The following is a 27,526-nucleotide window of genomic DNA, read 5'->3' as shown; positions in this document are numbered from 1 at the left end:
CTATAACTAGGTAACTGAGGCACTTCATCACCCTGGGCCCCCTTTCCTAACTGTAAAAGAGATTTAAAAAACCCAAAACACAAAAACTCAACACTTTTTACCAAACTTCATTGTGAGGAGAAAATCAGACGTGACATCTGAAAACATGAGGTGCACACTGATATGTGAGACCCTGATCACAGAAAATTCTGTAAGGATGCTCCATGGCTCTCGTGACCACTTGGGACAAGGAGGAGATGGCCTGCTTGCCAGAGCACTGCTTGGGCCCGGGCATGGTATGTGAGCAGTCCAGGTAGGACTCCAGACCCATCTGGCCATAGCTACAACCACCACAGATCCCACCTGGCTGTTGAGGACAGTCACATTTTTGTGTCACTTGGCGTTTCCTTTCAAAAAAGGTTATTCATTAACTGTGTAATGAAATATTTGTGGTGCCTTAGTAAAAGCTGTTCAAGTACATGTACCCACCAATCCGAAGCTGGCCACCCTCACTCTCACTCCCAGAACCCCTGCCTTGGCCAATTTCCACCCAACCCTCGGGGCTCTCCCCAGACACACAGTGAGCACCTACCCACTCTGGCCGCTCGCTGGGCTCCCCTGGTTTGTGGTCAGAGGCCACAGGTGGGGGCGAGTAGTCCTTCACAGGAGTGGTGAACTCCACCGGTCCTGTCCCTGGTAGGGGCAGTTTCAGCAGTGGGCAGCTGGGACGAACAAGAAAGAGAGAAGGGTTAGGACACGGCAGGAGCACAATCTGCGCCAAAATGAGTGACACAGGGGCCAGCACAGCTGCACTGCATTCTCCCTGCTGGGACTGTATGTGTGTGCACAATATCGGAGTCATAAAACTTCGGAACTAGAAAGACACTCAGAAGACACCCAGATCAGAATATCAGAATTTTTCAAGCTCAGAGCACCTGGATGGCTCAGCCAGTTAAGTGTCCGACTCTTGGTTTCAGCTCAGGTCATGATCTTATGGTTTGTGAGATCGAGCCACATGTTGGGCTCAGAGCTGACAGGATGGAGCCTGCTTGGGATTCATTCTCTCTCTCCTCTCTCTGCCCCTCCCCACTTGCACACATGTGCCCATTTTCTCTCTCAACCTTAAAAAAAAAAAAAAAAAAGAAAAAAGAACTTTTCCAAAAAAAAACAGGATGCGTGGATGGCTCAGTTAGGCATCCAACTTCGGCTCAGGTCATGATCTTACAGTTCATGGGTTTGAGCACCATGTTGGGCTCTGTGCTGACAGCTTGGAGCCTGCTTCGGATTCTGTGTCTCCCTCTCTCTCTGCCCCTCCCCTGCTCGCAACTGTCTCTCTCTCTCTCAAAAATAAACATTAAAAAAAAAACTTTCAAGCTTATTTTTAGCCACAGAAACCTTACAAGGAAGTCCAATTGATAAAACAGACTGGATGAATATTTTTAGAGACATAATAAAGATGCTATAAAAAAAAAAAAACCTTGTCAAATTAAAAGTAAGACAACAATAAGAAACCGGGGAGGGGGGGGGAAATGTATAAAAATCCAGAAGGAGGGGCGCCTGGGTGGCTCAGTCGGTTAGGCGTCCAACTTCAGCTCAGGTCATGATCTACCAGTTTGTGAGTTTGAGCCCCGTGTCAGGCTCTGTGCTGACAGCTCAGAGCCTGGAGCCTGCTTCGGATTCTGTGTCCCCTTCTCTCTCTGACCCTCCCCCACTCACACTCTGTCTCTGTCTCTCTCAAGAATAAATAAACATTAAATAAATAAATAAAAATAAAAATAAAAATCCAGAAGCATCTTGATGTACATTGCTGGGCAACTGCTCCAATTTAAAAAGACCACACAAATTGTATATAACACACTGAGAGTGTATTTTACACTAGATTTTACACTAGACCCACCACTCACACAGGAAAAGCCCTGGCCTTACAACAAAAAGCTGGCAAACCCATGTACGTTTTCATTTTGTGTCATGTCTCACTTTTTAACAAAACTTTTGTTTTTAATTTTAATTTACAACTTTGATACAATACATGTACAAACCTTAACTATCTGGTGCAATGAACTTTTACATAGGCACACACCTGGGTAACCGCTGCCTAGATCAAGCTATAGAACATTTCCAGGACCTCAGAAGGCAGCTTTGTGCCCTTGCCCAGTGAAGAGCACCCCAAACTACTATCAGAACTTCCATCACCATAAACTCATTTTGCCTTTGTAATGACTTATACATAAAATCACCCATGCTACGGGTGTTCTCTTTTGTGACTGGCTGCTTTCACCTAAATTTTATCTGCTAGATTCATCCATACATATCAGATCATTCTTTCCCGTAGGTATGTCCTATTCCGCTGAATTAGACACTACCCTGCATTTATCCATTCCACTGTCAAGGAACCTGCGGCTGTTCCCAGTTTCAGTTATGAAGAATAGAGTTATTACGGTCATTTTCATAGATGGCTTTCGGTGGCCATCAGCACTCATTTCTGTTGGGTGTGTTCCCAGAAGGAAGTGTTATTTTATAGTGTATGTGTTTGGCTTTGTAGAGAATACCAATTCTCCAAAGTAGTGGTACAAACGTATGTTCCCACCAGCAGTGTGACAAGAGTTCCAACTGCTCCAAATCCTTGCCACCTCTTGACACTGTCAGGCCGATTAAATGTAACCACGTAGAAGAGGACGTAGTGGTATCTCCCTGCAGTTTCAATGTGCAGCAATGTGGAAAATTCTTTCATATGCTTGCTGGCCATTCAGACATAACCTCTTGTGAAGTCCCTCTTCTGTTTAATTGGGTTGGCTGTCTTTTCCTCATTGATTTTTAGTTCTTTATATATTCTAGACAGGAGTACTGAGTCGTCCTCACAGCTACACATTTCCCTCGTAGTACGACTATCACAGCATCCCATTAGATTTGGTATTTCGTGGGGCGCATGGGTGACTCAGTCGGTTAAGCGTCCGACTTCAACTCAGGTCATGATTTCGCGGTCCGTGAGTTCGAGCCCCGCCTCGGGCTCTGGGCTGACGGCTCGAAGCCTGGAGCCTGCTTCGGATTCTGTGTCTCCCTCTCTCTCTGACCCTCCCCCATTCATGCTCTGTCTCTGTCTCAAAAATAAACGTTAACAATAAAAATTAAAAAAAAAAAAAGATTTGGTATTTCGGGTCTTTGTTTTTGTCCTCACCTCAAGGTATTTTCTGAATTTCCCTTCTGACTTCTTGACTCATTGGTTGTTTTAGAATATCCTGTTTAACTTCCACCTACTTGTGAATTTTCCAGTTTTCCTTCTAGTATGTTTAGTTTCATTCCCCTGCGATTGGAAAAGATATTCTATCTGATTTCAGTCTTCTTTAATTCATCAAGACTTGTCTGTGGCCTAACGGATGGTCTATCCTGGAGACTGCTCCGCGAGCACTTGAGAACATGTCTTCTGCTGTTGCTGGGTGTTCTCTGCATGTCTGTTAGGTCTGGCTGGTTGACACTGTTGCTCAAGTCCTCCGTTTCCTTATCTTGCTGTCTCTTCTTGTATCTAGTACTGACAGCACAGAACTGAAATATCCAACTATAACTGTGGATTTCTCAATTTCTCATTTCAATTCTGTCCGTTTTTGCTTCATTTATTTTGTAGCCTTGTTATTAGGTGTGTGAATGTTTATAACTGTGATGCACTCTTGCTGTACTAAAGCATTTATCAATATGTAATGTCCTTTATTTTGTTACCTTTTAGATGTTGTCTGACAATCATAGAGCCACTCTAGGTGTCTCTCTGTTACTGTTTGGCATGGAATATATTTTTCCATCCTTACTTTCAACTTCTTTGGGTTCTTACATCTCAAGTGTACTATGTATCTGAAGTGTCTTGTTGACAGTATATATAGAGTCTTTGTAAATTTAATCTGCCAATGTCTCTCTTATTTTTTTTTAATTTTTTATGTTTATTTACTTTTGAGAGAAAGAGAGAGCATGAACGGGGGAGGGGCAGAGAGAGAGGGAGACACAGAATCCGAAGCAGGCTCCAGGCTCTGAGCTGTCAGCACAAAGCCCAATGTGGGGCTCGAACCCACAAACCGTGAGATCATGACCTGAGCCGAAGTTGGACGCTTAACCGACTGAGCCACCGAGGTGCCTCTCTCTTATTTTTTTTTTTTTAAAGTTACTCATTTTTTTTTTTAACGTTTATTTATTTTTGAGACAGAGACAGACAGAGCATGAATGGGGGAGGGGCAGAGAGAGAGGGAGACACAGAATCGGAAGCAGGCTCCAGGTTCTGAGCCATCAGCCCAGAGCCCGACGCGGGGCTCGAACTCACGGACCGTGAGATCATGACCTGGGCTGAAGTCAGACGCTTAACCGATTGAGCCACCCAGGCGCCCCTCTTATTTTTTTTAATGTTTATTTTTTGAAAGACAGCGCATGTACAAGCGTGCCAGTGGGGGAGGGGCAGAGAGAGAGAAGGAGTGGAATCTCAAAGAGGCTCTGCAGCCAGCACCGTCAGCGCAGAACCCAGTGCGAGGCTCGATCACACCAACCGTAAGTTCATGACCTGAGCTGAAATCAAGAGCTAGACACTTAACCAAACCACCCAAGCAACCCTAATGTCTCTCTTAATAGAAGAGTTAAATCCACTCCCATTTTATGTGATTACTAATAAGGAAGGGTTTACTTGTGCCATTTTATGTCTTGTATGACTTTTGTTCCTCAATTCCTCCAATTGCTGCCCTTTTTTGTATTTGGCTAATTTTTTTATGTGCCACTTTGACTCCCTTCTTCTTTCATTTTCTGTATTTTCAAGTTACTGTTTGGTTACCATAGGGATTACAATTATTATTAACTTACAACAACCCAGATCTAATAGCATTGTTAAAGAGGGGTTCTGCAGATGTGAGCAGGCAGGAGAAAGATCAGTGACCTTGAAAATAAGACAGCTGAAATTATCCAGCCTGAGAAGCTTAGTTTCCATAGTATCTAAACACTTTGCTATATATCTGTTTCTTCCCTTCTATATTGTTATTGCCACAGATTACAATTTATACATTGTATGCCCATCACTACAGATCTAAAATTACTATTCAGTGCCCCTGCCTTTTAAATCATAAAAGACAGACGTTACAAACCAAACCAAAAATATAAAAGTCTGGTTATATTTACTAGTGTTACTTTTATTTATGGTTTCAAATTATTGTCTAGTATCCCTTCACTTCAGCCTGAAGGACTTGCTTTAGTGTTTCCTGTAGTGCAGGCCCGCTCAGCTTTTGTTTATATGGATATCTCTATTTCTCCTTCATTACTGAAGACTAGTTTTGTAGAATATAGGATACTTGATTTTTTTCATTCAAAATTTAAAACGTTTTCTCATTGCCTTCTGGCCTCCATGGTTTCTGAGAAGAAATCAGCTGTCAATCACATGGAGACTCCCTTGCACATGAACACTGGCTCCTCTCTCGATGCTTCCAAAAACCAAGGTTCAGCTGTTTGGAGACAGGCGTCAAAGGCTGTCTCTGGAGATTCAGCTAAGGTTCTGCTTTGGAAAGCCCTGCACAACACAGACTAACCTCTGGGCTCTGAATGTGGAGAGGAGTCTCGGGGCCCAGAGCTAAGAATGATGGAGCTTTAGCTTCACTACAAGATGAAAGCAGGCAGTACACTCTACATCTACATTCACTTTCCATACCACAGCTGCCCAAAACACACTGACTGAACCAAAGGCAGCCTGCTTCTCAAACTGTGAATTAAAAAAATATCTGTGAATTCCAGGAGTCTAAACATGGCAGCAGGAAGAAAAAGAAGGGCAGCACACTCCAGAGCATCCAGCTTTCTCAGGATGAAGTCTACAGGCCTTGAAGTTCTTCGAAAGGCTCCCAGCCATTCCCCAACCTTGCCTCAGAGTCACACAACTGCTCTCTTGCTTCTGAGGCTCTGCCCCTGCTGGAACACACTTGCCTATTCTTCTCCTAGATAACTCACCTTGGCGGCCTCACTTGCAGTACCACTTGCTGTAGGAAGTCTTTCCCCAAATCTGGGTTGGGGCCCCTCCTTCTGTGAGCTACCAAAGGACCCTACACTCACCCCAACATGGTTCTTACCATTGGCAGCGGACCTGCCTGTCTCTGTCTCTATACTAGCCATGGTTCCTCTCACTGAGCACCTACTATGTGTCCGGCACCAATCCAAGTGCCTTCCATCTATCTGCTCATTTAAGCCTCAGCACAACCCAGTGTGACATGCAGAAGCTAGATCCTCACCAGAAGGTGACAAAACCAGGATGTAAGCACAGGCATCAGAGTCTGTGCTCTTAACGTCACACTCTAATACCGTGTATTGCATTTCTGTCTTGTTAAAAAACTGAAACATCCACACATTCCTTTTAACATAGGCAAAAGAAAAACACGCAAGAAAAAGAGTCTACAAAATTGCAAAATGCAAGGGAATAATCATCATCCACAGCTACCAAATTCTAGCCAAAAGGAAAACTTGGAAGAAAACCGTCAGGCAATTTTCAAAAGTAAAAACACTCACTTTTCCAAGGTTGGAAAACAGACTAGACATTTAAAGAAAGAAACTGTCTGGAGATTTCTACAACCACCCCCATGTTGCTTCCGCAAAACTCGTTTCTAAGGCCAGATTATATCTTGGCTTGGCCTGATCTTACAGGGGCAAAGGAAATGAACCAGGTCTCCAAAACCTCCCCTGCCTTTCCTGTCTCAGCTCCACCCATCCAGCTGCTCAGGCCAAGCACTTTGATCTTGATCCTCTTTTTCTCATATTCCACATCTGGTCTTCAGACAATCCTGAAGGCTCCACCTTCAAAATATATCCAGACACCACCACATCTCACCACCTCCAGACCTTCAGCTTAGACTAAGCAACAATCACCTCTCACCTAGAGCAATGAATGCACTAGCCCAGCTAGACTCTCCGCTTCTACCGCTGAAATCACTTATCTCTTAATCAAATATGGAACTAAAATCTCCAATCTCCCCCCCACCCAGCCCACACACCACCTGCTACCACGCCTGTATGGCCTGCTCCCCACATCTGGCCGCCCAACACATCCCCAGAGGCTGCTGCCCTCCCCTTCTCCCTTCTAGTCTTACTTCTGGGCATGCTGGCTCAACTTCCAACTGTTAGCATCTGCATCTCTCTTGCTTGAGACTGTTCTGTTGCCGCTGGAGGCCTCTCTGACTAAGCGGTGGGAACTGATGCTGGCTGGAGGCAGCCCTCAACCAGTGGCTGATGTTGTGTAGATCAGGGGTTGGGAAACTACAGCCCCTGGCCTGTTTCTGTGTGACCTGTGAGCTAGGAATGGTTTTTACACATTTACAGGGTTACTAAAAAAACAAAACAAAACTACGTGACAGAGACCGTATGTGGCCTTACCAACTGGCCCTGTAGGGAAAGAGTCTGCTGACCCTGGCACAGTCTGGCTCCCCCACACCCAGGTGACGAGCTCTGAGGTGGACGTCCTGCACCATTTCTCAGCATTCCCCAGTGAGATTACACAGCTTCCTGTGGTAGTAAGTTGCTGGATGATGCTCCTTCCCATTTCACTTTTCCACCTTCCTACCAGTGCTCACTTCATTTTACACATTAGCTACATGTATGTACTCAAATCCTTGTCTCAGGGGAGCCCAAAACGAAATGGCTCCCCTTGCTCTCCCCAAGGCCAGCCAAATTCCTGCTTGTCCTTCAGGGCAACACAGCCTTTGTATTCCTCCAATCCCAGGCAGGTAGGCACATGTCTTCTGTTCTCCATGGCAGCCTGCAAACACTGATCCTAGAGACTTCTCATCTGCATGATTAATATAAGAAATGTACAGGGAGGGTCCATGCCATTTTAATTTCTGCATCCCCAATATCAGTCACATAAAAGATGTTCAGGAAATGTTCAGGATTATTTATCTACCAGATGTTCCATACGCGAGGCTGGCTTCATAACCCATATGGCTGCACAGGACTCCGCGCTCAGAAGGTCTCGGCGCTTGGGGTTTAATGCTCTGCAGTAGCTCTATGGAAATTCTCATTTATTTATTTACTTACTTATTTATTTTATTCTCAAGTTAGTTAACATACAGTGTAGTCTTGGCTTCAGGAGTAGAATCCAGTGATTCATCTCTTACATGTAACACCCAGTGCTCATCCCAACAAGTGCCCTCCTTAATGCCCATCACCCATTTTCCCCACCCTCCATGCCCATCAACCCTCACTTTGTTCTCTGTATTTAAGAGTCTCTTATGGTTTGCCTTCCTCTGTTTTTATCTTATTTTTCCTTACCTTCCCCTATGATCCTGTTAAATTTCTCAAATTCCACATATGAGTAAAATCATGTGATATCTTTCTCTTATTTTGCTTAGCATACTACCCTCCAGTTCCATCCACGTTGTTGCAAATGGCAAGATTTCATTCTTTTTCATCTCTGAGTAGTATTCCATTGTATATACATAATTTGGCTATTGTTGATAGTGCTGCTATGAACATTGGGGTGCATGTGCCCTTTCAAATCAGCATTTTTGTATGCTTCAGATAAATTCCTAGTAGTGCAATTGCTGGGTCACAGGGTAATTCTATTTTTAATTTTTTGAGAAATCTCCTGTTTTCCAGAGTGGCTGTACCAGTTTGCATTCCCACCAACAGTGCAAGAGGGTTCCCCTGTCTCCACATCCTGGTCAACATCTGTTGTTTCCAGAGTTGTTAATTTTAGCCACTCTGACCAGTATGAGGTGGTATCTCATTGTGGTTTTGATTTTTATTTCCCTGATGATGAGCGATGTTGAACATCTTTTCATGTGTTTGTTTGCCATCTGGATGTCTTCATTGGTATGGAAATTCTTAATAAATTTATCTTTAAACTTGCTTTTGAAGTGAAGTCCATCACAACACAGCATGTGCTGAGGGTACGGACTGTAGGCTCACCCATGGTCCCTCCTCCCTGGGACAGGTTCTTGACCACCAGCTCCTCTGCCCTCTCACATCCCAGGACCTGGCCCTGCCCTTCTTGTCCATATACCCCTTTTGTTGCCACCCTGGCAGGGGCCTGAATATAAAAACAAGGGGGCTTGGGGTCAGATGTACACATCCCGTTGTGTCTTGGGGCAGGGTGAGGCGACGGCCATCCCCTGGGCCAGGGTGGGCTTTTGGATGGGGAGGGGGGACCTTTCAACCACTCCCATGCAAGTATATTTAGGACCTTTAATGGTCCTTTCCCCTGCTTCTTGACCAAGCTTCCGTGCACTGTCCTGTTGCCCTGCATCCCACAATTACACGGATGCTACTGGCTCTAGTCTCAACTCCTCCTCACTCCCAGTCATCTAGGATGGAGGTTCAGGAGATGCCGAAGACAGATGGAAACATCAGCCTCAGAAATGACACTCAGAGATGTTGCACAAGGCACTTATCTGGAGGCATCAGGATGGGAGATGTTTTCTCTCTTCGCCTCTCAGGGGAGAACAGTACAGGGCTAGAGGTGGGGTAGCAAAAGACTAGAAGGCGGTATTTCTGAGATCTCCTGCCCTTTCCTGCTTGAGGAAATTTGGGGTGGTAAAGGAGTCTTTGATCTCCCACAGGCATTTCAGAACTTTTCCAGAGCTTGTTTGTGAGGCCAGGAGTTAACTTCTGCTGGGGGGAGGCTTTGGCTCTGGCATGCTGAACAGGTCAGCATCCTGGAGCAGCTGCAGGAGCTGGTCCCTTGGGCTCTCAAGTGCAGGCTTCAGGGCAGAGACGAGGGGTGCTCTGGGACTCATTCTCAGCTACCCAGCTGGCTCTCCAAAGCACAATTGCACATAAGGCTTCAGTTACTTAGATTTTTTTCTTGATCACAAAGAGAATATAAATGTGTCTACACTGACCACATGGGCGTAGAAAGAAGGAACCTTTAATACAGGCCCCTGTATGCACACTTCCCAAGGACTCATGGTGATCTGGGGAAACTTGAGATGTGGGGAGATGGGGGGAGAGGTGGACAGAGACCATGCAACGGAGATGTGCAGCCTCAGCTCAAAGGTACTGCATTCTGCCAGAGAAAATGGATGAGGAAAGGGGCCAAACCTGCTCTGGAATACCCACATAGTTTGCAAGATTACCGTCCTTCATGAGGTTTAGAATGGCCTCACTATTATTTAACTTGCTCTCCAAATGAAAATCACCATGTCTAGCCATGAGCAGCAGGCTGTAGGATCAACAAGTGACCCAATGACCCTCACGTTGACCTCTGTTCTGCACACAGGCAGTCCGCTAGCCTGGCGCTCGAGCACTCTCTCTTCACCCAACAGTGCACCCACCACATCCCAGGGCGCAATGGGAGCAACGGCGCCCTCTGCCTTGCTGGGCTGCTGCTGGGCCACACCCTCAGGTCCTGATGGCCTAACCTCTAGGAAATGTGAAGACACCTCTTGCCAGTGTCTACGTGCTGCAAGTTTCATCAGATTTTCCTGGAGGAAAAAGCATTCACTGTTCCCAGGGTGGTCCAGTGCTGAAGAATGGGGTCTACAGCTCAGGTGGCTGCCAGATCTGAACAAGGACATCAAGTGCAGGGGCCCTTTGAGTTCAAGCTGCACAAGGGTCTCATTCCAGGAACAATACAAGATGAACAACTAAACAGAATCTAGGTATCTAATGAAACTACTAAATGCTATTACTTACACTCTGTTTTCTGCAGGCAACCCGAGGCTCTGAACAGAAGCAGGAAGCTGCTCTGCAGAGGGAAGGTTCCCGGGTCAGAAGAGGACACGGAGGCTTGTGCCCTGAGTCCACAACATCTCATCTCCTGCCCCAAAAGACCCACAACCCGTGGATTCTCTGATACAAACTTTATCATTTTTGGAGGCTAACAGACTTCATTTAGCCTTGGAAAATGTTTCCTAAGCCAATCAGATTTTAAGAAAAGTTGTTAAAAAACTCTTTTTTGAGATAACTCAACAAAGATGTTGGTTTGAGAAAGTAAGTACACAGCACTAAGAATGGGAGAGTACAAGGCTGATTTTTCTCTTCAAAGAAAAACTTTGGACTGCAAAGACATGAGGAAACTGTGGTGCCGTCAGAGGGCGGGACCAGAGGAGGTAGCAGGTTCTTGGAGGGGCTTGCCGGGATACTCCCTTCCCTGCCCATTTGCTGAACGAGCTGACTGATGACCTTAAATGATGAAGACGAAGACACCACTTACTCTTCCCGCAGGGTTCAGCTCAGAGGCTCTCCTCCAAAGAAGCCTCCCTGACATTGTCTCCCTTTGCCCCAAGGCCAGGTCACATCTGCTGGGCACAATATCCAATGTCTTGGACCCACAATTGTGCACTTCTGAGAGGAATGATGTGTGCATCACTGGTCTGGCATAGTGCTTGGCATTTATTATGGCCATCTTTTGTTTTTTTAAGCTATCTTTATTGAGAAAACCCAACTTTGTGCTCTCTCCCCAACTTCTGTTATATAGGGCTCCTGCCTCAAAAAGACTGTTCTCTGTCTAGGCATATCCTGCCAGGCCCTAATCCTGGCCCACTGCAACTGAGACCATCTCTCTCAGGCTTCTTGTTCAGAGAGCAAACATCTTGCAATGAAAGCTATCAGCACCAAAGAGTATTCTTCAAAACGTTCCTATCACCTGGGTGAAGTAGAGAAAGTACAGGGCTTTCCACAGGGACCTGCCAGTCATAATATTTACCACTTACCAGCTCTCCACACTAGTTTCATCACCCTTAAAAAAAAAATCTAGGACACAACCACCCCCTCCAAGGATGTCAGGCACCAAATGGAACAGTGTGTGTGTGAAAGGAAAAGCATCAAAGGACCTACAAAGCCGGAGGTCAATGAAGATCAGTCTTCCTTTCCTTCCCATCAGCCTAGTCCTACCCTGAGCCTCACCACCCACCTCTTCCTCTAGACTGATGTTCAGCCAGAAGCACCTGTGAAATATAAGGCAGGCTTGGCTGCATCTGGGCTGTACTGGTTGTTAAATATTGTTTTCATCACATCTGCCTCTTCCCCAACCTCCATCCTATTCTAATTCACCATGAGTCAAGAGGGAGTTCTCCAAGCTTGACATGTCAGCTGTCTCCTAAGGTTTTCATACCAGAGGCCCTCATATCATAAATCCAAGGACTGTCTGTTCTGAAACATTTGTGTAATATCAAATTATTCATTCAAAGATAAGGCCCAACTGCACCCAAGCAGCTGCTACACATATCCTACATTCCCTGTCCAGGAAACTGCCTGGTCTCAGCTGGCTACACCCAATACCCAGAAGATGAACAGCAAAGAGGAAACATACTTTCCGTTTCCCGTAGCCAGAGTTGTGTTTGTGGAAGGGGAATCACAACTACCACCTCCTCAACTCAAACTGCTCACCGAGCAGACAAGTTTAATCCAATGTACTCATCCATCAAGTATTTCTTACCATGTTCCCATGTGCTGAGGCATGTGTAAAGAGGCCATCGAGGAGCTGAGAACTTAGTGGAGGGGAAGCTAAGTTCTACCACCCTCAACAGAAGGCAACATCAGTGATAATAACCATGAGTGTCCCCGCACACTGCTGCTCCAAGAATCAGAATAAGAGAGAAAACTCTTTTCACTGAAAGGTGATAGAACTTCAGAGAAATTTTCAAGAAAGACACAGTCTAGTGGTTCTCAGCACATGGTCCCCAGGCCTGGGAACTTGTTAGAGATGTAAATTCTTGGGCTCATCCCAGACCTGATGAATGGAAACTCTAGGGTGGTGCTCAGCAATCTGTGTTTAGCATGCTGTCCAGGTGATTCTGTCGCTAGCTCAGGTTTAAGAGCCATGGACTTATCACACAGGCCAAGACTGGGAAAGTATGATTTTGAAGGAGAGAGACGATTTTTGAAAAGTATGATCTTGAAAGAGATTCTGAAAGAAATAATTAACCTAGAGGAAAAAACAAGAGCTATGTTCTACTAATTTATCTCCTATAGGATGTAGCCATAAGTATCCTATACAACACAATGTAACAAAATTTAAACGTCAGTATAAATACACATCCACAGCGAGGACAGTCAGGGTGACAGAGTGCCACAGTGCTGGCACCAGAATCCCTAGGCCTAGATTTAAATCCCAGCGTCCCTGCTTATTAACTTTGCACACCATGCAAGTCTTCAATCCTCGACCTCACTTTGGTTAAATGGAAATATAACTGGACCGCTTCCCAAAGTTATTATGAAGCACCCAGCAGGAAATTCTCAATGAAAGATGCTCATCTTTCTTAGTCCTAATTAGAAAAGAGCTTGGGATCATTAACAAACTGAACAGTGAGCTCAGTCCTGAGCCATCCTCCTTCCAGCGCAGCAATGACTACATCTAACAAATGTCAGATGTACAATGAATATGGAAACCAGAATTCTTTCCAGAGGCAAGGATCATACAGTTGGCTCTTTTCATGGGTGTCAGTGTTTTGGAGCCAAAAAGGCCATCAGATATCTTCTTACACCGAGCCTATCCTTTTATAAGCCACAGCCTTCAGCTTCTGTGAGGCCCTGTGATAGAAAGACAGATGTGGATGGAAGGCAGCTACCACAACAGTCCTTGGTGACCACAGCTGGCCCTGAGAATCAGCAAGAGATCAGAAAGAGGCTCCTCGTGGCCACAAGAAAATGACTGGAGAGCACAGAACCAAGTCTCTGGGTGAGCCTGAACGAGGGTGTCCAAGAAATTGTTCAAATGGACTTAGTTTTGCAACACACTCAAATGTTCCTGCTCTCAACCAGGTACCAAAATGTACCAAAATGAAACTGTCACTGTTGAGAAGGAAAATTAAAAAATCATGCCTTTCAATCATCTTGCGGTTTCTTAAAAGCATTTAAACATTATTCTGAAATAATTCTGAACAAATCTGGAGAATCCCTACGTCAGGGCCAGACTGGTCTGTTTCAGTCTAGTGGCTAAATACCCCAGGACTAGAGCTCTCCACCCAGCAGCTTCAACCAGCCGCCAGTCAGCGTATAAAAAGTATACACAGTCCAAGGGCTACCGAGCAGTCAGAATTAGGAAACCTACTGTCCCAACACACTGGCCCAACATATCCAGGACAACTCAGAAACATACCAGCAGGCTAAGATGCAGAGCCCCGTGAAGAGGATGATAGGGATGGGGTAGGATGCACAGAGCAGCCCATGGTTGTAGAAGGCCTGAGATATCTTCTCACGCAGCCTTTCAGTCAGGGTCATCCTCAGCTGAAGTCACCTTGCTGCCATCCCGGAAAGTGACCATGGATCAGCCTGGTGCACGCTGGACAGCACTGACAATGGACACCATCTGCAGATACCTGGCAAGGGAGAAAAGTCAACATTAACAGCTAGTACTGGTTCTGCACACTAGGGCTGCTGGGGGAGGCAGCTGTGACGTGGGTGGAGACATGTTTCAGGATGCCGACATGCAAAATCTGGAGACATCAATCCCAACACGCACGTGCGCGCGCGCGCACACACACACACACACACCCTGGTCAGCTCTTAGTGACTGTGGGCAGTTTCTAAGTCAGTCTAACTAAAGAGGCCAAAAGACTGCCCCTCTAGTTCTGATAACAAACTCTCAACCCTCTTCCATAGAAGGAATTTCTAAAAGACCACTCCCCAGGGGCTCCTGGGTGGGTGGCTCAGTCAAGTTGAGTGTCTGACTCTTGATTTTGGCTAAGGTCATGATCCCAGGGTTGTGGGATCAAGCCCCCGAGTTAAGTGTAGAGCCCATTTGGGATTCTCTCTCCCTCTACCCCTCCCCTGTTCACATGCGCACACACGCATGTGTGCCCCCTCTCTCTTGAAAAAAAAAAAAAAAGACCACTCCCCAGACAGGGCATTGTTCTCACAGGTGGCACAAGAAAGCACAGGTGAGTAACAGATATCACCTTCAGCTGCCCTCTGACAGAGGGGTGTTCTAGACACCCTCCCCACCTTTCTCTAGGCACAGGCAGATCGACAGAAATCCTTGGGGGAAAACTTCACACAGAGGTGACCGCTCAGAAAACATATTCTTGCACAGTGTTCCACTGGTAAAGAATGTTCAGTGGAGGGGCACCTTGGTGGCTCAGTCAGTTAAGCGTCCCACTCTTGGTTTTGCCTCAGGTCATGATCTCATGGTTTGTTTGAGCCCCGCATCAGGCTCTGCGCTGAATGTGCAGAGCCTGCTTGGGATTCTCTTTCTCCCTTTCTTCCTCTCTCTCTACCCCTCCCCACTTGTGCACTCGCTCTCTCAAAAAAAAAAAAAAAAAAAAAAAAAAAGAATGTTCAGTGGAGTCAGCCTTTAACATAAAAACACCAAAAAACCCAGGCTCCTGATAGAAAACAAATTCACTGTGGCTGCATCATTAGGTGGAAGCTGCTGCTCTTGGTGAGGCAGTTGTTCCTGGGACACAATCCTGTTGCTGCCTGCCCAGCAGCTGTCTTCTTTCTGGCACAAGGGAACCACCTCCCTCCACAGGATTGGGCCTGGAGAGACTGTCAGTCAAGGTGCCACTCCCTGACCCACACCAGGCCGGCTGGGCCTCTGTCCCTGGACTTTGACTTCTGAACAGACAGCAGCAGGAACTGGATGTGGTGGTGCTTATTCAACCCCAAGAGGTTCCCGCTCCTAAGATCACGGCTCCTCTGACACCAGCACTTTCTGAAGATGAGGCTCCACAGCTTTTTCTTTCCAGTCTGTGAGCCATCCCATATCCTTCCAATAAATCCTTTCTGCTTGTACGAGTCAAAATTAAGTTCTGTTGCTTCCAACCAGAAAACCTTAAACCAGTAAATTCAGAATAGAAAACTCCAGCAGAAGCCAGGGATCTAGAATTCCCTTCCTTACTGAGCTCTCCAATGTTACCCTAGAATAAACCTACTTCTCCTGTTCCCCGTTGCTGTTTTCTTTGGTCTGTGCTACAGGGAACCTGCTGGGACTTGTGTCTTGGCTTGATCAGGCTCACTGATGGAAACCTAGGCCAAAGAGGTGACTCTTCAGCAGTGTCAAGACCAGAAACGAGAAGCAAAAGGAGTCACACGACAGCCAATTCACAAGAAGACAAATGGCTGCCAATCTTTCCACCTTCCTGGAAACACAAGCCTTCGGTGCATATGCAATTTTCCAGTCCAGCAACCCTCTAAGGAAATACAGAGAATCCTCTGTGGGTCAATTCAATAGGAAATGGATAGAGGAGCCAGCAGGTAGCAGCTGTTGGCCCAAGTAGCAGAGGTGTTCACAATAGCTCAACAATTCACAAGGCTCACCTGGAGCGTGACAGGTCAAAGAAGTCTCTAGCAGTGCACCCACAGCAGGCGACCCACAATAGTGCTCACCACCCAGCATAAACAAGGATTCTGGGAAGCATTTGTTACTGCTCCTGCGCCACCGGCCTTCCATCCTGCCCCTGGGGTGGGGGTGGGGAAACAAACCTTGATGAGACGCACACCTGTGGAGAGACACTATCAAGAGGATCCCTGAAGACCGAAGGCCATAAACTAGCTTTTCCAACCTCTGTCCTCTGACAAATCTCTCGTCACTTCCCTGAAGTGTCGCAAAACCAAGCCCTCCAGGAAATTCTGATTTTGTAATTCCAATCTCCTTCTTGGCCTCCTCTGCACACACATCGGCAATACAGGAGGGGTCAGGTCGCACCCCTGCAGTCCAGCTCTTACAAGCGGAACTATAGACAAGAGAAAAAACTATCCAATTCACTTCCGGTTTGCAGCAAATGCAACTCTTTCTGATATGATCTTAGTTAATTTCACCTCCCACTGACCTTTAGTAGTTATAATAATAGTTAATTTTCACAGCACCCGGAAAACAAAGCAAAAAAAAAAAAAAATTCTAGTTCATGACACAGCCAACCTACGTGAACCTACCAAGAGGAGACATTATTCATCTCTACTCCACTGTACACATTTTAATGCAAAGCTACTCCAAAGCAAAATTTACCCAACCTGATCCAAAAACCTGTTTTTCTTACATTGCCCCATACTCATAGGTTTCTTCAGATCAAAACCTACTGCTCTCCTTGAATTTAAACAGAGAGACACAACATGCACAAAGGATGGAGGCCAGGAGGCCTGAGTGGACCACATTACATAAAAATGTAAACAACCCTGCTGCCTGCCTTTGTGGGAGACCCCACTATAAGCAAAAACAAAGGAGTTTGTTATTAGACACCTAAATTACAGAGCTGTGCACACGAAGGAAAAAACTCCTAGAACCAGTCAGAACAGCCCTCAGGAATTTTACAGAGGAACAAGCATAGATCAAGTCAGTCACTCTGGCTCAGAAAATAAAGGGCACTAGGAATGGAATGAGTCCATGAGGACAGACTGGGGAGGCAGGCGCATCCCACTTTGCTGTGAGCTCGCTTGAGGTGCCCACAGTTCTGAACCAGCGCCAAATTATGAAAATACATGTGAAAGTTTCAGAAAAATCCACACATACACGATATGTTAACATAAGACACAATTTTTTTTAAGATGATGGTCTTTTTGCACCTATATTCACCACTCAACATTTAAAATTCTCTTCAACCAACTCACACATTAAGAATCAACCAAGAAAAGGGCACCTGGGTGGCTCAGTAAGTTAAGCTCCTGACAGTGGCTCAGGTCATGATCTTGCAGTTCGTGGGTTCAAGCCCTGCGTCGGGTTCTGTGCTGACAGCTCAGAGCCTGGAATCTGCTTCGGATTCTTTGTCTCCCTCTCCCTGCCCCTCTCCCACTCCTCTCTCAAAAATAAAAAAATGTTAAAAAAAGATTAAAAAAAAAAAAAAGAATCAACCAAGAAAAATAAATGTGCCAAAGGAAGGTGGAGGAATAGGGAAAAAAGATGTAAAAAACTATACAGACTACAGGCTCTGTCCCACAGCTTTCCAGGACTGTTTGTTGAAAATACTCACCATCTCCCCTAATCTTTGGCTACACTGGAACTGTCACACTTGTTCTTACCACAAAGGTTTACGGACTATCCCATTTCTCTGCAATAAACGCCTAGAAGTGAAACACCTAGGGTACTATGTTATGTTTACATTTTCTAAGAAACTGCCAAAATATTTCCCAGGGTGCCTGTACCACTTTACATTCCCCCCAGCAACATATGAAACTATTTCTTCTCATCCACCATCATTCAGTATTTCCAATATTTTTTTTTAGCTGTGCCAACAGGTGTGTACTGATAGCTAACTGGGTCCTAAGTTATCCTTTCCTAATGACCAGTGACACTGAACACACACGTGTGCCACATGTCTGTGTGTATATGCCTCAGGATGTTATATATGCAAGATCACGTCATTTGCAAATACAGTTAGTTTAATTTATTTTCTAATTTCGATGCTTTTTATGTGTTTTTCTTCTAAAACTGTCTTGGCTAGACCTTCTAGTACAATGTTGAATTGCACTGGTGAGAATGAATCCTCATCTTATTCCTGAGCTCAGGAAGAGAACAGTCTTTCACCATTAAATATGACATTACATGGAAGTTTTTCATAAATGCCTTTATCAGGCCTCTATTCCTAGTTCGAGACATTTTTAAAAAAATCATTAAAGGGTATTGTTTTTTGTGTCTTTTGAGATAATCTTGTGTTTATTTATCCTAATAAGGTTTATAAAGACTGAGTTTTCTTCATATTTTGAACCAACTTTGCATTCCTTCTAAATGTTAGTAGACCAGGTTTGCTAATATTTTGTTGAGGGCTACTGTATCTGTATTCATGAGGGATACTGCCCTGCAGTTTCCTTTTTTTATGACATCTTTGTCCAGCATTTGGTATTAGGGTAATGCTGGCCTCACAGGATGATTTGGAAGTGCTCCCTTCTTATTTTTTGGAAGAGTTCATGATAAATCTTTAAACATCTGGCAGAATTCACTAGTAAAGCCATCAGATAATGGGCTTTTATTAGTGGCAAGTTTTTTGTTTTGTTTTTAGTGGGACATTTTAAAATTATTAACTCAAACTCTTTCCTTGTTTCCTGCTATTCAGATTTTCTATTTCTTCTTTTTTTTTGTGATTTCATTTTATTTTTTATTTTTTTAAATTTACATCCAAATTAGCATATATTGCAACAATGATTTCAGGAGTCGATTCCTTAGTGCCCCTTACCCATTTAGCCCATCTCCCCTCCCACAACCCCTCCCATAACCCTTTGTTCTCCATGAATCTTTTCTGTTTTGTCCCCCTCCCTGTTTTTATATTACTTTTGTTTCTCTTCCCTTATGTTCATTTGTTTTGTCTCTTAAAGTCCTCATATGAGTAAAGTCATATGATTTTTGTCTTTCTCTGACTAATTTCACTTAGCATAATACCCTCCAGTTCCATCCACATAGTTGCAAATGGCAAGATTTCATTCTTTTTGATTGCCGAGTAATACACCACATCTTCTGTATCCATTGATGTACATTTGGGCTCTTTCCATACTTTGGCTATTGTTGATAGTGCTGCTATAAACATGGGGGTGTGTGTGTCCCTTGGAAACAGCATACCTGTATCCCTTGGATAAATGCCTAGTAGTGCAATTGCTGGGTTGTAGGGTAGTTCTATTTTTAGTTTTTTGAGGAACCTCCATACTGTTTTCCAGAGTGGCTGCACCAGCTTGCATTCCCATCTATTTCTTCTTTAAGTCAGTTTTCTTAGTTTGTTTCAGGATCTGCCCATTCTATCTAAGTTAACTAATTTACTGGCGTAGTATTTACTATTCATAGTATATCCTTGCAATCATTTTTATTTCTGGAAGGTGGGTGGTATTGTCCCCACTTTCATTAATAATTCTAGTAATCTGAATCTTATTTGCTTGGTCATTCTAGCTAAAGGCTTGCCAAGTTTGTTGATCTTTTAAAAGAATCAACTTTTGGTTTTACTTACTCTGTTGTTTTCCTATTCTCTACTCATTTGTTTCCACTCTAGTTTCATAATTTTCTTCCTTCTGTTTGCCTTGGGTTTATTTCACTCTTCTTGTTCTAGTTTCTTAAAGTTGAAGAATAGTTACCTCCTTAATAGTTGAGGTTATTGACTTGATATCTTCCTCTTCTTTTTGTTATTTATTTGCTTTTGAGGGTGAGAGAGAGCGCACAGATGGAGGAGGGACAGAGAGAGAGGGGGAGACACAGAATCTGAAGCAGACTCCAGGCTCTGAGCTGTCAGTGCAAAGCCTAATGTGGGGCTCGAACTCATGAACTATGAGATCATGACCTGAGCCACCAACTAAGCCACCCAGGTGCCCCTCTTCCTCTTTTCTTAATATAAGCATTGACAGCTATAAATTTCCCTCCAAAAACTACTTTAGCTGCATCCTGTAAGTTTTCATATTTGTGATTTTGTTTTCATTCACCTCAAAGTATTTTCTCATTTCTCTTATGCTTTCTTCTTTGATAACTGGGTTTTTAGGGATTGTTATTGAGGTTTCCTTATATTCTTTCAATAGGAGTCTTTGTCTGATATGCTCTTTGGAAATATTTTCTCCCACTCTGTAGCTTGTCTCCTTTTTTATTCTTTCTACAAACTTTTTGACATAGCCAAAGTTTCTAATTTAGATGAAGTCTAATTTATCCATTTTTCTTCTTTTATGGATCATGCTTTATTTGCCATGTATAAGAATTCTTTACCCTGCTGTGCTTCTGAAAATTTTCTCTGATGTTTTCTTCTAGCATTTTTTATAGTTTTACATTTAAATCTATGATCCATTTGAGTTACTTTTTTTATATGCTGTGAAGCTTAGGCCTAGGTTGTTCTCTCCCGACCACCCCATAGATATCCAATTGTTCCCACAGCAACTGTTGAAAAGACTACCCTTCCTCCACTGAACTGTCCTGACACATTTTAGTCTGTTTGAACTACTACAACAAAAATATCATGCACTGGGTGGCTTAAACAACATATATATATTTATTTCTCACAGCTCCGGAGGCTGGGAAATCGAAGATCAAGGCACTAGCACACTACATTTCTGGGGAAGGCCCACTTCCTGGTTCACAGATGGCTATCTTCTGCGTCCCTACATGACAGAGAGTAAGAGGTAAGAGCTCTCTGGGGTCTCTTTTATGAGGACACTGATCCCATTTTTTTTTTTTTTAATTTTAAACGTTTATTTATTTATTTTTGAGAGGGAGATAGAGTGGGAGCAGGAGGGAGGCAGAGACAGAGGGAGACACAAAATCCAAAGCAGGCTCCAGGCTCTAAGCTGTCAGCACAGAGTTGGACGCAGAGCTCGAAACCACAAACCGCGAGATCATGACCTGAGTTGAAGTCAGATGCTTAACCAACAGAGCCACCCAGGTGCCCCAGCACTGATTCCATTCTTGAGGGCTTCACCCTATAACCTAATCACCTCCCAAAGTCCCCCACCTTCCTAGTATCATCACACCGGGGTTAGGATTTTAAAATGTAAATTTGGGGGAGTCACAAACATTCAAAAAGCAGTTGGCTGTACTTGTGTGGGTGTATTTCTAGGTTTCCTAGGTCCAGTGATCTATGTGTCTATCCCTCTACCAATACTACTCATGATTACCGAAACTATAAAAAAGTTTTGAAATGGGTATTCTGATTCCTCCCATTCAAAACTGTTTGATCTAGGGTCCTTTTTGTAGATTCCTTGGGATTTTCTACGTGGATTATCATGTCATCCGCAAACAGGGTTGCATTTATTTCTTCCTTTCCATAATTTCTTCAAACAGTTTTCTGTACTACTCCATCTCCTCTCCTTTTGGGACTTCAATAACATGAAAAGCTAAACCTTATGTTATCGTCCCATAATTCCCTGAAGCTCTGTTCACTTCTCTTCAGTTTAATAATTCCTATTGGGTCAGACCAGATAATTTTCACTGTTCTATCTTCAAGTTAACTCACTCTTCTTTTATCTCCACCCTGTTACTGAGTCCCTTTAAGGAATTTTTAATTTAGTTTTAGTTATAAATTTTACAATTTAATTTTTAATTTTTTTTTAACGTTTATTTTTGAGACAGAGAGAGAGAGAGAGAGAGAGAGCATGAACAGGGGAGGATCAGAGAAAGAGGGAGACACAGAATCTGAAACAGGCTCCAGGCTCTGAGCTGTCAGCACAGAGCCCAACGCAGGGCTCAAACCCATGGACTGCGAGATCATGACCTGAGCTGAAGTCAGACGCTTAACCAACTGAGCCACCCAGGCGCCCCTACAATTTTAAATTTAAATGTCTAATTTCCCATTTGTTTCCAGGGTGTTCACCCCTACTTCTTGAAGTTTTAATTATATTTTAATTATGCTTTTTGCCTTAAATTCTTTGATAATCCCAACATCTATAACATGTCATAGTTACCATCTGTTGACTGTCCCTTCTCCTTAGGAGACAGTAAGATTTTCCCAACTCTTCATATACGGGACAATTTTGAATTTCTGGATATTACGCTATCTTACTCTGGATCTTGTTTAGGTGCAATGGAAAACAGTGGATTTTTGTTTGTTTGAACAGTAACTACATTGATTAGGTCCAACCCACAAGTTCCTATCCATCTTTTGTGGGCTGTGTTGTGATGTCAGTTTAGTTTTCACAGCCCCTGTGATATTACTGTGATCTGTCCCAGGTATACCACGCAGTGGCCAGCACACTTCACCGCTGAATCCTCAAAGCTCTTGGTATGCTGTTCAGGGGTCAGATGCATGCATGCTATTTCAAAGGAGAGCCCAGGAGTTCATACACAATACTATGGGTTCACTTTGTTGAGTTCCTTCCTCTCTGCAATCTTCCTAACACTTTTCAGCTCTCAGGGGCCCCTTTCCTGGTCTTCTGGCTAAAAAGGAAAGGCTTTAGCTTCTCTGCTGAGTACCTCCCACTACTGTGATTGCCCCTAGGGTAAAGTGGTGAGAGGATAGAGAAAACAAAACCAGTGAATGTCACCATGCTCTTGGGACCATAATCCCTAAAAATAAAAGGACTCCTTTCCCATCTGGCTGCCAATGTCACTGCTGCCTCCACTGCTATAGACTTTCATGGGGGCCAGGGCAGGAGAAAATGGGGGAGGGGGGCATGTGAACAACAACAACAAAAAGATCTTCATCCATCTCTACTCTCTGACCCATAGGAATCCCCTTTCCTGCTCTTGAGACTAGAAAGAGAGGGATTCTCTTGGACCTTATTCTGTATGCACCCAGTTCCAGATTTTCCTCTACCTTTGAGTCCAGGCTGGAAGGTATGCTAAGTGTTTATTTATTTTTTGACAGAGGGAGAGAGCGTGCACACGGGAGAGGGGCATAGAGAGAGGAGGACAGAGGATCCCAAGCAGGCTCTGCACTGACAGCAGAGAGCCGGATGCGGGGCTCAAACCCATAAATGGTGAGATCACAACCTGAACCTGAGCTTAAGTCAGATGCTTAACCAACTGAGCCACTCAAGTGCCCCAAGACTGAAAGGTATTCTTTAGAAACAAAAAACAAAAAGTTTCCTTCCCCAAACCACCTGCTACCATTATCTTCCAGGATACTCAACTGATGCACGCAATCTGTCCAGAGATTTTAATTGTATTCAATCAGAGAGAAAGGATAGAATGTGCTTAGTACATCTTGATCAGAATCAGAAACTTTTTTTTTTTTTTAAGTAGGCTCTACACCCAGCGTAGAGCCCAACATGGGGCTTGAACGCACTACCCTAAGATCTAGACCTGAGCTGAGATCAAGAGTCAGACCCTTAACTGACTGAGCTACCCAGGCACCCCTGAACCCTTTCATTTTTTAATGTAAATATCTTCATAAATTCCTATATTCTTTGCCATTAAAGAAACTTAATGGTTACACTATACTTGTTGGCATCTTTCTGTCAATCATATTCCATTGTGAGAAGTATGTAGTGTCTTACTGTGTTTAACAAGTTTTCTATACAGGGCATGTATTCTTTTTACATGAATCTTTTTACAATCTCACAGAATCTTTTTACAATCTGAAATAATGAAATAAAGGTCATAGGCAAAAAATACACATCAGAAGAATGGAAGAAAATGTTAGTACTGGTTGCTGGTCTTCATGTGATATGAGTATGTGGAGAGACATTTTAAGTCAACTTTCTGTACTTTTACATTTTTTATGATGAGTACTGCCTTTTTATCTTAAACTTTTTAAATTTAGCATAAATATTACAGAAAAGTATACAAATTATAAGCATACAGCTCCATGAAAGTAAACATAGTCATTTAACCTAAATGCCACTCACATCAAGGAGTATTACCCAAAAGTTGCCCATTACCAGCCACAATTGTGACTGCTTTTCTTTTTTTTTTTTATTTTCTTTTTGTAACGTTTATTGATTTTTGAGAGAGAGAGAGAGAGAAAGAGAGAGAGCACACACACGAACAGGGGAGGGGCAGAGAGAGAATGAGACACAGAATCTGAAGCAGGCTCCAGGCTCTGAGATGTCAGCACAGAGCTCGATGCAGGGTTTGAATTCACAAACTGTGAGATCATGACCTGAGCCAAAGTCGGACACCTAGCCGACTGAGCCACCCAGGCGCCCCAATACTGATTGCTTTTCAGTTACAAAAGTAGTACATATACATTTATACAAATAGTACTGGAACACACATATATTTTTAATGTTTATTTATTTTTGAGAGAAACAGAGTGCAAGCGGGGAGGTGGGGGTGGGATGGGGCAGGGAGACAGAATCCAAAGTAGGTTCCAGGTACTGAGTTGTCAGCACAGAGCTTGACACGGGGCTCAAACCCATGAACCATGAGATCATGACCTGAGCCAAAGTCGGACACTTAACTGACTGAGCCACCCAGGTGCCCTTACTGGAACATATTTCTGATTTTAGCTATTGTGATGCTTATCTCTTCATATGTTGTAAACGTTTATATTTACTTCTTAAACTGTTACAAAAATCTCTAGTACATTTTGTATAGGTTGATTCTAGAACTTGACAACCATTTAAAAAGCATTTGGAATATCATGCACTGGGAAAGCCTCAGAATCCCCAGCAGACTGACAGAAGAAAGTATTTCTCTCCCAAGGCCAGTCAGTAAAGACTGGAGAAGGTGACTGCTTCTTCAAATGCGAAGACAGCAACACAAGACACCCAAGAACAGTTTCCCAGTAACTGACCCCAAAGAAATAGAGATTTGCAATCTGCCTAATAAAGAATTCAGCTTAGTAAGCTACAGGGAAACACAGAAAGACAATTCAGTGAAATCAGGAAACAATGCGCAGACAAAACCAGAAGCTTAACAGAGAGACAGAAATTATAAAAAAGATCCAAACAGAAATCCTGGAAGTGAAGAATGCAATGAATGAAATGAAACATGCAGTAAAGAATACCATCAGCAGATGTGATCAGAGCAGAAGAAAGAATCTGTGAATTTATAGGTCACTTGAAATTATCCAGTCAGAGTAGAGCAAAAAGAGAGAGAGAGAGAGAGAGAGAGACAGAGAGAGAGAGAGAGAGAGACAGAGAAAAGAAAGCCCATGTGAATTATAAGACACCATCAAGAGAAACTATCTGAGCCCTGTTGGTATCCTAGAAGGAAAACAGAAGGAGAAAGGGATAAAAAGCTTATCTAAAAAAATAATGGCGGGGGGGCACCTGGGTGGCTCAGTTGGTTAAGCATCTAACTTCAGCTCAGGTCATGATCTTGCAGTTTATGGGTTTGAGCCCTACATTAGGCTCTGTACTGACAGCTCAGAGCCTGGAGCCTGCTTCAGATTCTGTCTCTGCCTCTCTTCTCTGCCCCTTCCCCACTTGCATTCTCTCTCTTCTTCTCTCAAAAATAAACAAAAACATCTTTTAAAAATATTTAAAAAAAAACACCTACCGTAAAAAAAAAACAACCCTGGACTTGAAAAAAATGGAGGACATCAGTGAAACCATTAACATAGAGATAAGGAATAACACAGCAAAGATTAAAAGGCTCAATAAACAAAATGAGAAACACACCTGATAGAATGAACAGCAGGCTGGAAGAAGCAGAGAAATGAATTCATGACCTAGAAGACAGAGCAATGGAAAGTAATCAAGCTGAACAAAAGAGAAAAGAATTATGCAAAATGAGAATAGACTTAGGGAACTCTGTGACTCCCTCAAACATAACAGTATTATAGAAGTACCACAAGAAGAAGAAAGAGAAAGGGGGCAAAGAATCTATATGAAGAAATAATAGCTGAAAACTTCCCTAAGCTGGGCAAGGAAACAAACATCCAGATCCAGGAAGCACAGAACCCCCAACAAAATCAGAAAAGCAGATCCACCCCAAGACATTTAATTTGTATTTAAATTTATTAAAATTTAATTGTAATTAAAATGGCAAAATATAGTGGTAAATAAAAAAGTATTAAAAGCTGGGGTGCCTAGGTGGCTCAGTCAGTTAAGCATCCGACTCCGGCTCAGGTCATGACCTTGTGGTCCGTGAGTTTGAGCCCTGCGTCGGGCTCTGTGCTGACAGCTCAGAGCCTGGAGCCTGTTTCAGATTTTGTGTCTCCCTCTCTCTCTGACCCTCCCCCGTTCATGCTCTGTCTCTCCCTGTCTCAAAAATAAATAAACGTTAAAAAAAAAAAAATTAAAAAAAAAAAAGTATTAAAAGCAACAATACAAAAGAAGACAGTTACATACAAAGGAAATACCATAAGGCTATCAGTGAATTTTTCAGCAGAAACTTTCTAAGCCAGAAAGGAGTGGCATGAATCAATATTCAAAGTGCTAATTGGTAAAAACCTTCAGCCAAGAATACTCTGTCCAGCAAGGCTATCATTCAGAATATGAGAGAGAAAGAATTTCCCAGACAAACAAAAACTAAAGGAGTTCATGACCATTAACCAGCCCTGCAAGAAATACTAAGGGGGACTTTTGGAGGAGGCACCTGGATGGCTCAGTTGGTTGAGTTCTGACTCTTGATCCTAGCTCAGGTCTTGATCTCAGGGTTGTGAGTTCAAGCTCCATGTTGGGCTCCATGCCCAGAGTGGAACCTACTTAAAGGGGACTTTTCTGAGTGAAAGGAAAGATGAAAAATGACAGTATGAAGATAGGAAACACAAAAGCATTAAAAATAAGTATTTCCAGGGGTGCCTGGGTGGCTCAGTTGGTTAAGCGTCTGACCTCAGCTCAGGTCATGATCTCACAGTCTGTGAGTTTGAGCCCTGCGTCAGGGTCTGTGCTGACAGCTCAGAGCCTGGAGCCTGCTTCGGATTCTGTGTCGCCCTCTCTCTCTGCCCCTCCCCTGCTCATGCTCTGTCTCTCTCTGTCTCAAAAATAAATAAAAACATTACAAAAAAATTTTTTAATAAATAAATAAATAAATATTTCCAGGGGCACCTGGGTGGCTCAGTCAGTTGGGCTTCTGACTTTGGCTCAAGTCATGACCTTGCAGTTCATGGGTTCAAGCCCCACACTGGGCTCTGCGCTGACAGCTCAGAACTGGAGCCTGCTTCAGATTCTGTGTCTCCTTCTCTCTCTGCTCCTCCCCTACTCACTCTCACTCTCTCTCTCACTTTCAAAAATAAACATGAAAAAAATTTTTAAATAAATATTGCTGAGCATGTCTGGGTAGCTCAGTCAGTTAAGCATTCAACTCTTAGTTTCAGCTCTTGATCTTGCAGTTTGTGAGTTCAAGGCCTTGCATCAGGCTTCATGTTGACAGTGCAGAGCCTGCTTGGGCTTCTCT

At 43.6% G+C, this 27,526-nt stretch overlaps 1 protein-coding gene across 3 annotated transcripts in view; it reads right to left on the bottom strand.

Annotated features, from left to right (window-relative positions):
• Positions 1-27,526, bottom strand: part of SCAP (SREBF chaperone) — a 70,146-nt gene that overhangs the window by 22,344 nt on the left and 20,276 nt on the right. For 2 of the 3 annotated variants that reach the window (XM_027038576.2, XM_053219512.1), the window contains exons 2-3: positions 14,012-14,231; positions 572-701 (exon numbers count right to left, since the gene is read on the bottom strand). In XM_027038576.2, coding sequence (XP_026894377.1) covers positions 572-701; positions 14,012-14,133 — 252 coding nt within the window. In that variant the 5' untranslated portion in view covers positions 14,134-14,231. Of the gene's footprint in view, positions 1-571; positions 702-14,011; positions 14,232-16,170; positions 16,278-27,526 lie in introns of those variants that run through there. The other variant, XM_053219513.1, reaches the window with a different exon arrangement.

Source organism: Acinonyx jubatus, chromosome A2 (assembly GCF_027475565.1).
Source record: "Acinonyx jubatus isolate Ajub_Pintada_27869175 chromosome A2, VMU_Ajub_asm_v1.0, whole genome shotgun sequence".
Classification (NCBI taxonomy): Eukaryota; Metazoa; Chordata; class Mammalia; order Carnivora; family Felidae; genus Acinonyx; species Acinonyx jubatus.
This window is presented reverse-complemented; position numbering and strand designations above follow the sequence as displayed.